The sequence below is a fragment of the Cryptotermes secundus genome, unplaced genomic scaffold (genome assembly GCF_002891405.2).
Source record: "Cryptotermes secundus unplaced genomic scaffold, Csec_1.0 scaffold960, whole genome shotgun sequence".
In the NCBI taxonomy this organism is placed as follows: Eukaryota; Metazoa; Arthropoda; class Insecta; order Blattodea; family Kalotermitidae; genus Cryptotermes; species Cryptotermes secundus.
In genome coordinates, this window is record NW_019727111.1 from 267,039 (window position 1) to 282,747 (window position 15,709).

The 15,709-nt window shown below is 39.8% G+C and overlaps 1 protein-coding gene across 4 annotated transcripts in view; it reads right to left on the reverse strand.

Annotated features, from left to right (window-relative positions):
* Positions 1-15,709, reverse strand: part of LOC111864524 (tyrosine-protein phosphatase non-receptor type 4) — a 75,095-nt gene that overhangs the window by 19,491 nt on the left and 39,895 nt on the right. For 3 of the 4 annotated variants that reach the window (XM_033751470.1, XM_023851830.2, XM_023851829.2), the window contains exons 14-18: positions 15,239-15,487; positions 12,701-12,817; positions 10,475-10,707; positions 7,152-7,436; positions 3,142-3,221 (exon numbers count right to left, since the gene is read on the reverse strand). In XM_033751470.1, the coding sequence (XP_033607361.1) occupies positions 3,142-3,221; positions 7,152-7,436; positions 10,475-10,707; positions 12,701-12,817; positions 15,239-15,487 (964 nt within the window). Of the gene's footprint in view, positions 1-1,471; positions 3,222-7,151; positions 7,437-10,474; positions 10,708-12,700; positions 12,818-15,238; positions 15,488-15,709 lie in introns of those variants that run through there. The other variant, XM_023851831.2, reaches the window with a different exon arrangement.

Here is a 15,709-nt window from a genome sequence, read left to right on the forward strand (position 1 = left end):
ATTAAAAAAGTTCACCGTAATCAATAACGAAGTGAATCACGAAAATTCAGAACAAGATCTTTAAAATTCCATGGATGGATTCCTACTCAATAAATGATGAAACTTTTAGGAAACAGAAACCAGACTGAGGAAGTTAAACTGTTAAAATAGCTTCTTGCTGTTAGTTACATTCTTTGTCAAGTATCTAACATATTGAGCACCTTATTGTATTTCGTACAGTCATGATCACATTTCTGAGGAGCAAATCGTCTTCATCTTTGTCTTCGCGACCAAAGTGTAAGCCAGGCAAGAAATCACCAGACGCAGGCAGCAAGCTGAGTGAACTGTGCATGGAAAATCTGACCTGATATAAGCCACTCTAAGTGCGAAAGTTTGCTCCCTGCTTCTGGCAGTTTCTTGCTTGGCTTACTCTTTAACCTGAAGATGGAGGCAATATATTCCTCATAAATGTCTGGCTCTCTCTGAAGCTGTACATGGTACACCATGTTCAAACCAGAAGACCGTACTCATCAGCATACACCGAACCTTCGGTAAAGCTAATATGCCTTGTAATGAGGACTTCGTTATAGCGATAAAAACCACTGGAACTATCAATTTTTTATCATTACATATTCAGAAAACTACTGCATAAAACTGGGGGGTGGTAATGACTTATCTCCGTTCTCCTCAATTTCTGATCATTCAGAAAAATACATCACGTGACATCCCCTTAACATATTCTTTGCTCCAGTGGTTTGTTTCATTGTGGATTGTGGTTACTGAACAAAATTGGAAATTTTTCTATGTCTGTCCTTTGGGTTTAAGTTCAACCCTACTAATACTGGCAATGAAACAGAAGAGCTTAGATTTGCATAAAAAACTTGAAATAATTTATCTGTGTGAAGTCAGCAGGTTGCTAAAAAGCAAAACAGGAAGGCAATACGTATCAACTTCAGCAATATTTACAACACTGAAAACCACACTGGAAATATGGCCAGCTCTTCTGAGCAATGGAAATCCGGCAATGTAGAAATGAATGGGGAAAACAGAGGATGAAGATTTTGAATTTGCACTCTTCAGATGGTTTTGTCTGGAGAGTACAGCTGGTGTACCACTTGATGGACAAATGATAAAGGCAAAAGCCAACTATTTCATGACAAGATTAAAAACTGAGAACTTCCAGCATATATAATATGCCTGGCAAATCAGCTGCTATGATGAAGTTATTTTCATCAGGAGTGTGGAATTTAAATGTGTTCATTGGACTGTTTCGCTTAGTGGGGGGTGGAGTCCAGCTAGGTCCACTGAGCATGGCAGCCACTGATTGGCCTATTGTACTTGCCCTGGGTGATTATGATGGAGAATTTAGTGAAAGGAAGATCGGCAGGGGACACCGAAGTACTGGGAGAGAAAACCTGCCCCAGCGCCAGTTTGTCCACCACAAATCCCACTTGACCAGACCTGGGATCAAACCCGGGACGCCATGGTGGGAAGCCAGCGACTAACCACTTGAGCTATGGCGTGGCCTATTGAATTATTTTACAAAACTAGTTACTAGTTACAGTTACATGTACAGTTTACATGCCATTACTGTAATGTAGCTTACAGCCAAGTACAATGGCTGACTCACAATCAACCTTCATATACATAATGTCACAAATCTGTGTGTATTCCAGTCATAGCATTTCGAACCTGTAACACAGTCTATATACACAACTATTGATGTGGTTTTAACTACATCATGTGTTATGCGTTACTCAAGTTTAACTTTATTTTCACATGTATGCATGAGCTGTACAACAAACAGCGAGCAGAATGTGGATGGGAGATGCAGGCATCTAACAAACAAATAATGAGCTGCACATTTGCTTGTAGAGAGAGCATGGTTCATAATTAGCTCTCTGTTGTGAGCATGCAGAGGTCATGTTAAGTTCAAGAAAAATTTTAACTTTTCAGGTCAGATAATCCTAATAATGATAAGACAGTTAAATTATTCTTCGTTGTTTTCATATCTCTGTGACAATCGTTTCAAAGATGAATAAATATCGCAATAACAGAATCTTTTTTAACCATCATGCTATACTGTATTATACGTAATTGGAATTTCAGGGACGGACATGCAGTTACAGATTTCGACACTGTATATTGCGAGTATCTGTCAGAACAGCATATTTATGAATTTTACAGACTGTTGTAGTATCACGATTGGAACGTACATAAGTTTTGCGTCTATCACTTTATTCACAAATGATGCATCAATTAATGATGAGCCACAAAATCAAATTCAGAAACTTTAAATGTAGCACAGAATGTGTGACAGTGTGTACAGTGGATGGAAACATATATCACGTCCTGTTACTTGCAAAATACTTTATAAAATCATAAGCAATCTCACCTACCACACCGGACGACGGACATGGTTTTATTCAATAGTGTTTGTCATTACATACTTTACAAATGAACATTATTTTAAAGTAATGTTTCATTTTTTGGACTTGCAACAGTACTGTATGTGATCAGGTTACATTTTAATATATAAAAATTACCATTTGTTCATAAAAACAAAAAAATTATTTTCTTAAAAGTGTAAATATTCCAATTAGGAGTATAATGACATAAAAACATCCAGTGAAGAAGCATCACAAAGAAAGGTGCAAGTTACAAAAGTTTTAGTGACAACTGTGTTGTAAGGCCTCTGTTATGAAACTGGCAATGTTGGTTGCATCATGATATCAATTTATAATCATGTTAAGGCATAATCCAAACAAACAGCATAACAGTATACTTCATCTTATAACCATCTAAAAACACACAGATACTTAAATAGTGACAAGGAAAGTTCATATACAAATTGCACATACTGCTATCATGTTCAACGTTACTATTGAATAATGTAAATTTGAATAATGCTTTTAGCATTAAACATAAGGGTTAGTCTTTATTTTTTTGTTTTGGTGTTTCCTAACATTCCACATTCAAACATTACAGAATAGAAATATATTAAATATGATCACAAGTAGCACCAGCAACAGCTGCTGGTAAAAAAAAATTTATGGAACTGTAGGCAGAGAGTGAATGGTGAGAATCCCGTTAAGCAGAGTATATGGGCTGATGACAAGTTTCCTGTATGTAATTACAACCTAGTGTGTGTTCCTGTCTCACCTGTGGAACTCTGGAAGTGGCTTCACAATTCCTTCACTGTAGGCTCTGTGGACACTTTCACATACAAAGCGATACTGGCTCTGAAAATGAAAGTTAAAATAACCATAAACAATTAGGATTACTGCCTTCTGGGATGTGGCCTTGTGTGCCCAAGGCAAACCTCAAACGAGGGTTCCACTACTTGCCAGACCAGAGTTTCTTAACTGGTATGCCATGACATGAATCTAAGTGTGCTGCAATAGTTTGAATCTACATGTTTTCTTACACATTTAATTTGAGTTCACAAAGTTGGTGACAGCAGTGGGACGTTGTCCAGCCCTGTTTTCAGGTCATGCTTACATTTCCTAACTTGTTAACTTCAGTGCTTCATTACCTTTCTTTGCCATCTAATATTCACTCCAAAAATGATGTGTTATATTTGTCTGGTAAGTTTAAAGCCTACTGAAAACTAAATAAATTAGTGCACTGCATTGGCATGAAAATGGCTTCATACTATGCTTAAGTCAGTCATGTATATCTGCAGTAGCGCCATTTTCCTAGCATATGTTCATATCACTGTTTGTTCATACAATAAAACATAACTGGAGATCCAAAAGGCAGATGCCTAAAAGTTTCGAGATTAAAATTCCATGCCATCTGTTGGCGAAAACTTTACATATGAAGACAGGTTATTTCAAAATGATAACTCGTACATCTTGAGGCTGCCCAGAATGGAAGCTGTCTTCTTCCTTCACGAGTCAGACTTCATACTTCAATGCAAGGGCTTAAAACACAATAAAGTACTGGAGTATATAATTCACAATAACTGTTCATCTGTCTGTCACAGTCTGTATCTTGGGAACTAATAAGGACAGCAGGTATATGTAAATAGAAGTTACTTGTTTTAGGTAGGGAAACTCTGCAGTATTACTCATTTTTCTGTTACAGGCATAGGTTCGAGTATGGATCAATTTCTTGCTCCATTCTTTTCCCAGTCAGAAAAGCAGTGGGACTGTGACAACACTGAGTACTGTTATAATACAACCTCTTTACTACAACTGTCAAAACACAACAAATATCAAGATCAGTGCCTAGTTTCTGCTATCAATAGCCATCATCAGGCAAATGCAGGGTTAACATATATACCCCACTCAACTGCAGTACTAGAAAAATTGGATACAATATTATTATATAAAACACTTGACATAAAAATACAATAAATCAGATTACATAAAACAGAAGTTATAGTATAAAACAAGAATAAAATTCTTAGATTGATACTTTATATCATTGAATAAGTCGTTGGTTTTGTAATTTTGTTGGGTTCCCATGGACAAATTGGAATATCCTATATTTTGTGTATATAAAATTGTATAGGAGGCTTGTGATGTAGATGTAGTAAATTAATGTTAATCTGAAAATGATATGAAAGTAATAGTATTAAATTTTGTATAATCAACAGATTTTGGTATTGAAGATACAGTGTATTTTGCTTACTGTTTAGTCGGTGCCTCATCTTACAAAGTATTGTCCGTTCTGTATGGAATGTAAATGACGACTGATTTGGTGATATAAGATTAAAGTCAATGCAAGGGAGGGAGGGGGAGGTAGACATAAGGTGTATGCAGAAGTGGTGGTAGGGGGGAAGGGGGTATAACTGTATATTATGTTTTGTATGTATCAATTATTACATCATATATAGCGTTAAACATTTTGGTAAAATTATCATTCAGTTCCAAATTTAGTTTCCTGATTTCGTAAATGAGAAATCTTTCATATGTATCCAAGGTTCGGCCTTTCCTGCTGATATACAGAACTTCTAATGTCTTGTCTATCGTACTATATTCATGTGTGGTGTCCAATATATGTTGAGCAAATTTGGATCTTAGTCCGTAATTTTTTATGTCTGGTATGTGTTCTTTGAATCTGACCTTAAAGGTACTTCCAGTCTGTCCTATATATTTTAATGGACAGTCAGAACATTGTACTAAGATTATACATATAATTTTTGTCATCATTTATTTTCAACAGATGTTTTATATTGTTTTTTGTCTGTATTTTCCTGATGATGGCTATTGATAGCCGAAACTAGGCACTGATCTTGATATCTGTTGTGTTGTGACGGTTGTAATAAAGAGGTTGTACGTAGGTTATAACGAAAGCCAAGAGCAACTTCTTTTTGCACGCAACCTGGAACAGTAAACGAAAGAGAGTATGGTGGTATGGAACCAGCTGTTGTGTTAAACTTGAGTGCCTTGTGATGTCAATAGCTTGCATCACTCCTAACAAAATCGCTGACAACGATATGTTGTTTCGCCAGCGTGCTGTCATCGAATTTCTTGTGAAAGAGGAAATCCCTGCTGCAGAAATTCACCAGAGACTTCAGCGTGCTTATGGAAATGTGTGCATGGGTGCAAGCAGTGTTCAAAGATGGGTGAAATACTTTAAAAATGGGAACACCAGCATCGAAGATGAGCCTTGGAGCGGTCGTACTCGAACAGCCTCAATTGAACACAACAAGGAAAGAGTGGATGAGATCATTCAAGATGACAGGCATATGACTGTGGACACAATAGCCCAAAAACTTGGAATAGGGCACAGTGCAGTACAGGAGATGATTGAAGGCTTGGGCTATAGGAAAGTTTGTGCTCGATGGGTCCCGTGGTTATTGACCGAAAACCACAAAGGTCAGCGAAAAGCCATCACCTCAGAACTGCTGCAGAGATATCGACACGAAGGCGGCGATTTTTTGCTCTGTATTGTGACAGGTGACGAAAGTTGGTTTAGCCATTTCGAGCCTGAAACGAAACGGCAGATTATGGAATGGCACCATTTGCACTCTCCATCAAAAGAGAATGAAGAGACACTGCCATCAGCTGTGAAGGTGATGGGCACAGTCTTCTGGAATGCAGAGGGCTTTATTCTGGCCGAATTCCTGGAACCTGGGCAAACCATCAATGCTGCTCATTATGTCCTGACGCTGCACAAGCTCCATCATGCATTGCGCAATAAACGTCTGGGATGAAACATCATCATCTTGCATGACAAAGCTCACCCCCACTCCGCTCGCCTCACATTGGAAGCAATTGCAAAGATGGGGTGGGAAGTTCTTCCACACCCCTCCTATAGCCCTGATCTGGCACCCTCTGACTACCATCTTTTCGGATTTGTGAAGGCTCAGCTGTGTGGACAACGTTTTGAGACAAGGGAGGCAATTCAGAAAGCAGTGCGTCAGTGTCTTCGGATGGCTGAAACGGAATTTTACAGAAGGGGAATTTTCAAACTCCCAGAACGCTGGGAGAAATATGTACAAAGAAGTGGCGATTATGTGGAAAAATAAAGAAAGGTCTTTAGATTGAGGTGGTGTATTTGGTTTGTCAATAATAAAGCATGTTACTTTACAAAAAATTGTTGCTCATGACTTTCACTACGACCCTCATATATTGTAACAGGATGCATAAAATGAAAATTACTGTTATAATCACTAAGAAACACTTTTTGTACATTTTAATTTAATGTGAAGTCTTATTACAATATAAGTTACACAAGTACGGTAGCAGAAAAGAGTACTGTATTGCCTAATGTGGAAATGTCAGCTTATGGAGTGTTCTGATTTCTTTCATGAAGATGAATGCGGAAGGTAATGAATGATTACAGAGACATGCTGGAGGACATAAAGACTTAACCATTTCTTTTATAAAGTTATTTTTGACTGAATTTGTTGCTGTTCTGCACTTTGTATTTATAGTTTAAACATATATGCCACATTTCTGTAACAGTAAATTTGCAATATGTGCCGCCAATTTTATGATCATGTTTTATAATTTCTGTGAGGGTGAAATTCCATAACCAAATCATCAAACCAATGCAATGTCTACTATTAACACTGCTTATAACTGACTCACCTTACTTCCTACACACCACTGAATATCTCAGAATATTTCCATGTCAAAGGTAAAGTTGAAGTGATGGCTGCTTTAACATTCTGGAGGTAATATGTGTACATCAGAAGCCAGTACTTAAATACTCACAGCTGTCTGTATCATCATGGTCCTCTGATCTCGCATTGCCCGTACGATGTCGAGTGGGTACACGGGTTCATTAGCTTCTATAAGACACATTGCAGTCTCCATCAGTATCAGCACTCCAGTACGTCCAATACCAGCTGAACAATGGACTACTGTCGGCTCCACCATGCCCACTCTTGCCTTTCGAACCCTTTCTGTGAACCCCAGGAATTGAAGAGAGTCATCTGGTACACCATGGTCAGGCCAGGCGAGGTACTGCATGTGGCTTATGTGCCGCTCTTCTTCAGTCTGTAATAACAAAGAGACAGGAGAATGGAAAATTGAGATCAACAGTTTAACCTGGGGTTCCTGCGGCAGTGATCATGAAGGGTATGGTGTTTTTGGTCATAATGCTGCATGGATCAGAGTCTGATATTTCAGTGGAACATATAGCCTCCATCCTGATGCCTGCTCCTGCGTGGTTTATTATTCAACCATGAAAACAGAAACGATATGTCCCTCTGGAATATGTGGCTCTCTGAACTACACAGCATTACAACTCAGAAAGACACACTCTTAGGATTAGAGCCATCTGGGATGTGACTCTGTGCAGGTTTGAAGGAATCTGGTGCCTGAGTCTTCATAGTAAGAGACGTCAAACTGTTTCTGACAATCACATGCTGCAACATGACTATTATTTTTGATATTATCTACTCTCCTGACTTTTTCCAGTCACAGTGTTTGGGAAAATGGAGGTGGAGGGGACAAAAGGTTCCTACTCCATCAGACCTGTCACAAAGAGCCAGGAGGGACAGAGTCACTGCTGTGAGAAGGCTCAAATCACACACAGTGACTAAATCTGTGTGAGTGACAGTCTGTCATTCAGACAGAGATAGACATAAAGCTCCAATCACACAAAACTAAATCCAGCCAAACTTCTCTCCACTGTAATACTAAGAATATAAAAGTCAATGAAATTATCAACTCATACACATAAAAAGTAAAAAAAGTAAAGCTATCCCTGTACCAGGCCATACGGTTGTGAGACACTGAGGGTCCCACATTATCTACTCGTAGACAGTCAGCTCATAGATGGCGGTAAGGTCACACACATTTTATTACTAACTATTATTACATTATTTGTTAGAATGTAAGTACTTCAAATAAGAGAGCCTTCTACTAACAGTTTCACCATTATAAATCCAACACTATGTGCCTCTCATAATATCACCTGAACATTCAGTACATGTACATGAGCAAGCATACAGCACAGACAGCAAAGCTAGAGTGATGCTCATTGGTTCAGCTCTCATCGTGTGTCAATCAGTCATAGTGCAGATGTCACCTGCCAACTGCTCTCAATCTTAATACAGCATACACTGATCAAGGACTTCTTGCTGAGACTAAAGCAACGTATGATATATAAAGTTCCCTTAGCAATGAATATTACTAGGATGTGACACTATGCACAGCAAAACCTCAAGTTAAGGGACCTACATTTAAAGTACATTTTTGTGGTCCCAGATGAGACTCCACATGCTTAATGTTCCCTCAATTTGATGTTTCTTGATTTCAGGGTGTAGTAAACTTTTATTCCTATGCATGTTTCAGATCTCGTCTTAATATTCCGTGTTCCAACTTGTGTGTGTCCACCCTTGGGTAATTCTAAGGTCATATTTTGCACGGTATACAACACAATGTGGCTGTCACTGCCCATTCTTTGTTCATCTTCTGTGTCAATTGTAAGTGGTTAAAAGTTAAAACTATCCCTGTAACAGGCTGTGAAGGCCCATAGGGTTGTGAGACATTGAGGCTTCCACATTTTCTAGACCATCGGCGCACAGATGGTGGTAAAGTTGTCAGCCCTATGCGCCAGCTGCCCTTTACTCCACCAGGAAGATTCCTGGTACTCATTTCTATTAGAGGCTGAGCTAACCCCAAGGTCACAGTGTGGCTGGAAGGATTACGCCAATTTAAGAAATCCAGCGACTTTATCAGGACTCGAACCAGCAAACCCTTCAGCTTGCAGCATGGTGCCTCAATCAAATATGGCACCGCGTGGCCCCAGAAGTGGTTACTGTTTGTTTTTATTATGTGCTGCATTTTAGTGTCACAGTTTTTTTTGGAAGTCAATTTGAGGTAATCAATGGCCATGATGTTGAAGAGAAAGAACAATAAATGAGAAAGTGATAATTATTCATGAGACAGAAAAGAATCTGTCACAAAAAGAAACTGAGAACTGTTTTGTGCTGCCTCCATGATCATTAAGCAGCAGAATTATATGAAAAGCTTCAGTTCTTGAAGAGCAAAGTTGGTGTGAAGTACATTCTGAGAAATGAAAAAACTTTTACTTATTAAATGAATGAGGTTCAGTGCCTTATTACTGGTTTAATTAAGTTCGATAGTCATTTCAGGCTCCCCCATCCCTTCCCTCCAAACCATTTAAGGTACATGGATTGATCCAGACAAACCTTGCATCATGGTTTCGCTACAGCTTTGTAGATAGGTACCAACATTTAACAGGAACCTACTGCCTCCATCTTCAGGGAAGAAGAAACATGAGCGGGGAGGCCCTTTGAACCTATCCTTTTCAATATTATCTTCCTTCCTCCTCTCATGTTTCTTTCTCTCCTTTACCCATACCTTCTCCTTTTTAAGTTTTTTTTATTGCTAGTGGGATGGGACTATGTCCCTTGTACTGCAGCCAATTCTGGCCTATAGTACCAGCCCCAGATGATAGGTGAGGGTGATTGTGGAGCAATTGGTGGAATGAAGATTGACAGGGAAACTTAAGTATTCGGAGAAAACCTGCCCCAGTGCAACTTTGTCCACTACAAATCCCACTTGACCAGACCTGGGATTGAACCCAGGAGACCACGGCGGGAAGCCAGTGACTAACCGCTTGAGCTATGGTGCGGCCTCTTCTTTTTAAGTTTCTACCTTCTCTCTCTATTTCCTGCAGTTGCATACTTGCCTCACTTAAGAGGCATGCTCCCCCCTCAGAACAGCTCAGAGTCCTGTACCAAAATTCCCCTCCCTATTTCTGTACCATTTCTCCCCACCCTGTCTGCTCTCCCTTACCCTGGAGATGAAGGTAGAAGGTTCCTCTGAAATGGTGCTACACTGGACTCAGTGTAACCAGAAGCAGGAAGTGTTCTGCATGTCGCTACATATGACCTCAGGTAAAAACAAGTACCACACACCTGCAGTTGCTGATAACTCTTCTGTAATTCCATGACCTCATATAATTTTCCATCACTGTCAGACTAATATTCTGTGGGACCCTGACATTACAAATTGAAATTAACAATTCCTTTCTTAGGGAATAAACACACAAGAAATATTACCTCCAAGTTGGTTAGCCGAAACTCCCTAAACACAAAGCTGCCTGTTGGTTCTACCTCCTCCTTTGTGCAAGTAACATGCAAATGGCCCAGTTCTAAGGTCTGCAGCAGGGTAGGCCAATACTGATGACATTTTGTTCGTCCTCGCTCAACAAGGGGTGTCACCATCACCACCAGGGTGCTCTGTGCTTCTACAACCATCTGCCAGAAGTCTACAACAGTGTTTGGAAGTGGACCTAGAATCAAAGTGGGCGCAGAGCATTTCAGGATCAGAATCATTAGATTTTGTAGACTTTCATACAACAATGTAAATTTCACACATCAACTTACAACGATTCATCACTAGTGTAAGTGGAGCAATACTGTGACATGATACCTGAAATGTGAAACAGCAGAGGCAGAAGAGGCAGCCATTGCTAGGCAATGGTGTGATAAACATGTTTCTGTGGCAACAAGTACACCCGCAACAATAGAAGAACAGTGGGGAAGCAGTGATTTCTGTGCAGTCCATGACAAGGCTATATAATGAGGGCCAATAGGACAAGTTAGTTAGTTGTGTCAGCAGTTGCAGTTGGCTGTAAGAGTAGAAGCAGGAAAATCTTCATTGTTAGAGGCCACTGTGAAGCAACAACCAGTGAAGAGAGAACAAGCCAAAAAGATTTATTTAGTCTGTACTACAGTGTTTTGTAGAGTGCGCATGTTAGTGAAGGTGTTATAGTTATTTGTAGTTGCTAGTCACAAGCATTCAATAAATCCAATTATCAATCCAACTCAAGTGTCTGATCACTTACATGTGACAGTATTATTGAAACTGTGGCACAGACAATTAATCCGTACAGATAGATAAGGCAGACACTGCAAGTCAGCCAATAAACTTCACTCTGCAATGCTGCTGTAGTCTTACTATTGCCACAGTGACTGCACACCATGCATGGTCACAGTTATCAGTGTGACTGCTGTCACTGTTACTACAATAATAATTCACTTCAACTGAATTCCTTACGTTTATGTACTAACTGAACAGCTGCAGGAACCAATTTACATACTTAGCAAAATCAAAAAGAGAAAGAAGCAATAGAGGAATATATGGCAGATACAAGATACTGTGATGTGTATACCCACTGCTAGGCAATGACTCTATAAGCACCTTCCCACGAAGCATATGCATGCAATATTGCTAGGTAATGGACCAGTAAACATGCATCATTAATAACAGGAGACAGAGTTTTCTGTGGGGTCCGTGCTGTGGGCTTATAAAAGGATACAGTCAGAAGATGAGATAGAGTACAATGGAGTATACAACAGTAGCTGAGGGTAGTCAATTCAAGTCTTCAGAACTGGCAGCTGCAGATATTGGCAAGAAAGGAATTAGGCAGTGCAAAGAAGCCTTCATGTGGGGTTTGAAGTTACAGTGAAACTGTGATATGTTCATTGCAAGATATGGCTAGTAAAGACTGAGAACCTTAGTGCATGTGGAACGGTGAACTGTAAAGCGTGTACAATAGTGATAGTATTGTATTGCCTGTAGTTCCGAATTGTGTGAATGTATAAGGCGCACTAAATCCAATCATCCAATCCAAAACCAGTCTTGTAAGTCACCAAGTGTGACAATATTCTACAGCATATGCAGCACAAGCATTAATTTATAACAGCAGTTGAGCATAACAAAACACTATAACTAGTGAGTAAACAAATTAAGCGGAAGACTTATGTTCAAGAAATGATGGTTAAACATTCTAACATTGTCATATACTTCATCTGTAGCTAATACGTGCAGTTTTAAGTTGCCCACAAACATAATTATAACCGTATGAAGTATGATTTCTAAATAATTTGTCGCTATCATCATCACCATTAATACAGTACATTTCTAATTTAAGAGTTCTGGGGTAATATCATACTATGATCATACGCCTTATTTAAGTATCGCCATTGTTGTCATCACCAGTTACCAGCACTGAATAACAGGACGACCAGGGAACAATTAACTGGAAAGGACGAGACAAGAAGCTGTTATATAACATCAGGTACTATCTCACAATTTGTCTGGACACACTAAAGAAAACCATATGATACCTAGTCTTCAGTCTGAGATTCGAACCTGGGACCTCAAGAATATGAAGCAGGGGTGCCAACCACTCAACTGTGAGGTAGCCTTTGTTTGACAAAGCTATTAAGATCACAATATTATCTGCTGTGTTTACACTATACCTATATTATACTGCATACCTTGAGTCGCAATGTATCTGTTTATGATGCCTGAACCAGGAATTTCCATGTTGACATAATTGGCATTAATGTAGTCTCCAGATGTTCCTCCCATAAGTATAACTCTGGTTACATCATCTGTAACAACATAATCATTACATGTGCTACAATTACAGCAGCAGCAGCTCTGTCTTATGCATACGAGGAGGGACCCAAAAATAACCGGAATTTATTTTTGATATTTTTTATTTTTGCATTTTTATTGAACTGTATATTAGTCCCCTTCAAAGTATTGTCCATGTGCATTAATGCACTTGTCCCAACGCTTTTACCACTGCTCAAAACAGTGCTGGAATTCTTGAGGCTGGATACTGTTCAAAGCCTTTAGCGTGTTTTCTTTGACTTCATCCACATCACGGAATCGCTTTCCTTTCAGACTTCTCTTCATCCGTGGAAACAAAAAAAAGTCTGACGGAGCCAAGTCGGGTGAGTAAGGTGGATGAGGCACAATCACCATGTTGTTGCTTGTCAAAAACTGTCGGACCGTCAAAGCTGTGTGGGCTGGAGCATTGTCGTGGTGAAGCAACCAGTTCCCATTTCTCCACATTTCGGACCGTTTTCGTCGCACACTCTCTCGTAATCTTCGTAACACATCCAGGTAAAAATGTTGGTTCACTGTTTGTCCTGGCGGAACGAACTCTTTGTGGACAATGCCATTCACATCAAAAAAACAAATCAACATTGTTTTCACATTGGATCGCACTTGACGCGCTTTCTTCGGTCGTGGTGAAGTTGGAGTTTTCCACTGGCTTGATGATTGCTTTGATTCTGGATCGTACCCGTAGCACCAAGACTCATCGCCAGTCACAATTCTTTTAAGAAATTCTGGATCGTTCTGCACTTCACTCTTCAAGTCGCAGCAAACATTCACGCGGTTTTCTCTTTGGTCATCTCCGAGCAAGCGAGGAACAAATTTTGCAGACACCCGTCTCATGTGCAAACCTTCGGTTAAAATTCGCTGGACTGTGCTCCATGAGATGTTCGTTTCCTCAGAAAGTTGGTCAATGGTCTTTCGACGATCTTCATCAATTGCACGTTTGATTTTGGCAATGTTTTCGTCATTTCTTCCTGTCGAAGGACGCCCGGGGCGTGGCATGTCTTCTGTTGACATGTTGCCAGATTTGAAACGGGAAAACCACTCGTAGACCTGTGATTTCCCCAAAGCATCATCATTAAAGGCTTGCCGAAGCATCCCAACAGTCTCGGCTGCAGTTTTCCCTAACAGAAAGCAAAATTTCACGCACACTCTTTGTTCCTTCTGGTCGGCCATCTCACTAATCGCCAAAGGGTTGAAACAGGAACGCACACAACAGAGCACCACAGACAAACCACTTAACTCAGACTGACGCCAGCTCACTAACAGTCGCGGGAGACCCCCAGCTAACACCACCTAGCAGCACAACTCGTAACTACAAAGCATGCGCGCGCAACAGGTTGGTTCCGGTTATTTTTGGGTCCCCCCTCGTATTCTATAATGAGACATCCTCTGTCCTGACAAGATATGAATTAAGTGAAGTAACCTTCTCAATGAAAGGTCTTGATATGGTCCAAAAAATCTTCACCCTAAATCTTTTGTGGAGATTTTGCTTAACCCTCTGCATGCCATTAACCAATTAGATCAGCTTGTGTACCTGAGCACTTTTGTCAGCAGATGGCACTGAGTGTTCAAAGGACAGGCTTTCACACTACTATATTTGTGGTTGTTTGAAGGTCACCTACAAAAAGAACTGTGGGTTCTTCAGTGAAGTGCATTCACCCCCAAGCATCCCTGGTGTTTCTAGCAGTCATTTGAATGACAAAGCTCTGGAACCAAGGGGTTCAGTAGACACAGTGTGAAGCTCTATATGCTCAAGACATGTTTCATAAAATTTCCTACAAGGATAGCGCAGAACTATACATAAATCATTATTCTGACACTTCCAGTTATGGCTTTCTGACCTTTGCGGTTTATGCCTGCCCAGTGAGGAAGAATGAAATTACTTCTGAGGATTCTACGTCATAAGGCAAGATAACAGCACAGAGGACCTCCACTAACTGTAATGCCCACTATTCCCACTGTCTACAATATTCTGATTTTCAGACGAGTGCTGAGGACGCTATCGACAGCGAATAAATGAGATCTTGCTCCCAAATACCTCTGATATGAGAATTCAGGAATGTGAACTGCTAGATATTCTTGTTAAATACATTAAAAATCAAATGATACTCAGCAGATATTAAAATAATAACAGGTGATCAGTTAGTATAGAAATTCCCAGAATTTTATGGAACCTGAAAGTTCATTACCCTGTTTACATGATTCTCTCACTGATCCCTATCCTAAGCCAGACAAATCTAGTCCATACTCTCTGAGTCTACTTCTCTCAGATCCATTTTAATATTATCCTGCAATCTACAATAAATATATCCATAAGACTGTCACAACAAAGAGACAACTGAGTGAGAAATGGGAACTTTTGCTTGACTGCATAAGAAACAATTATTGGACAAAACACATACATGGAGAAATGTCTCGGTATCTATTCTTGTTCTGATTTTCACTCTTCTTGGCTTCATCTGTTAGCAGGCCTGGTTTCTTACGATACAGCTGTTCAAATTGTGCGACTAGCGCTCCGCTGGCCAGACCATCTGCAAGAAGCAACATGGACTCTGCTAAGGCATCTGCCCGATCGGCTACAGCAGTCACATGGGGCAAGTCAGGAACATACTGATATGGCGGCTCTTCTTCGTCACGGGCTTCATACACAGCTAAAAGCAAATGATATAACTCATTATTACACACCTGAGAATGACACACAATTTGACAATTTTGACAAGTCTTCAGAACCGAGATGAAAACAACAATTTTCTCTACTAGACAAAGTTTGTCACCATAATCACAATTAATAACACTAGCCACTCACAATGCAATGAATAGTACTTTTGATATCAAGTCCCTCAGATCCCTCTTCAATGAAAACTTTTTCATAA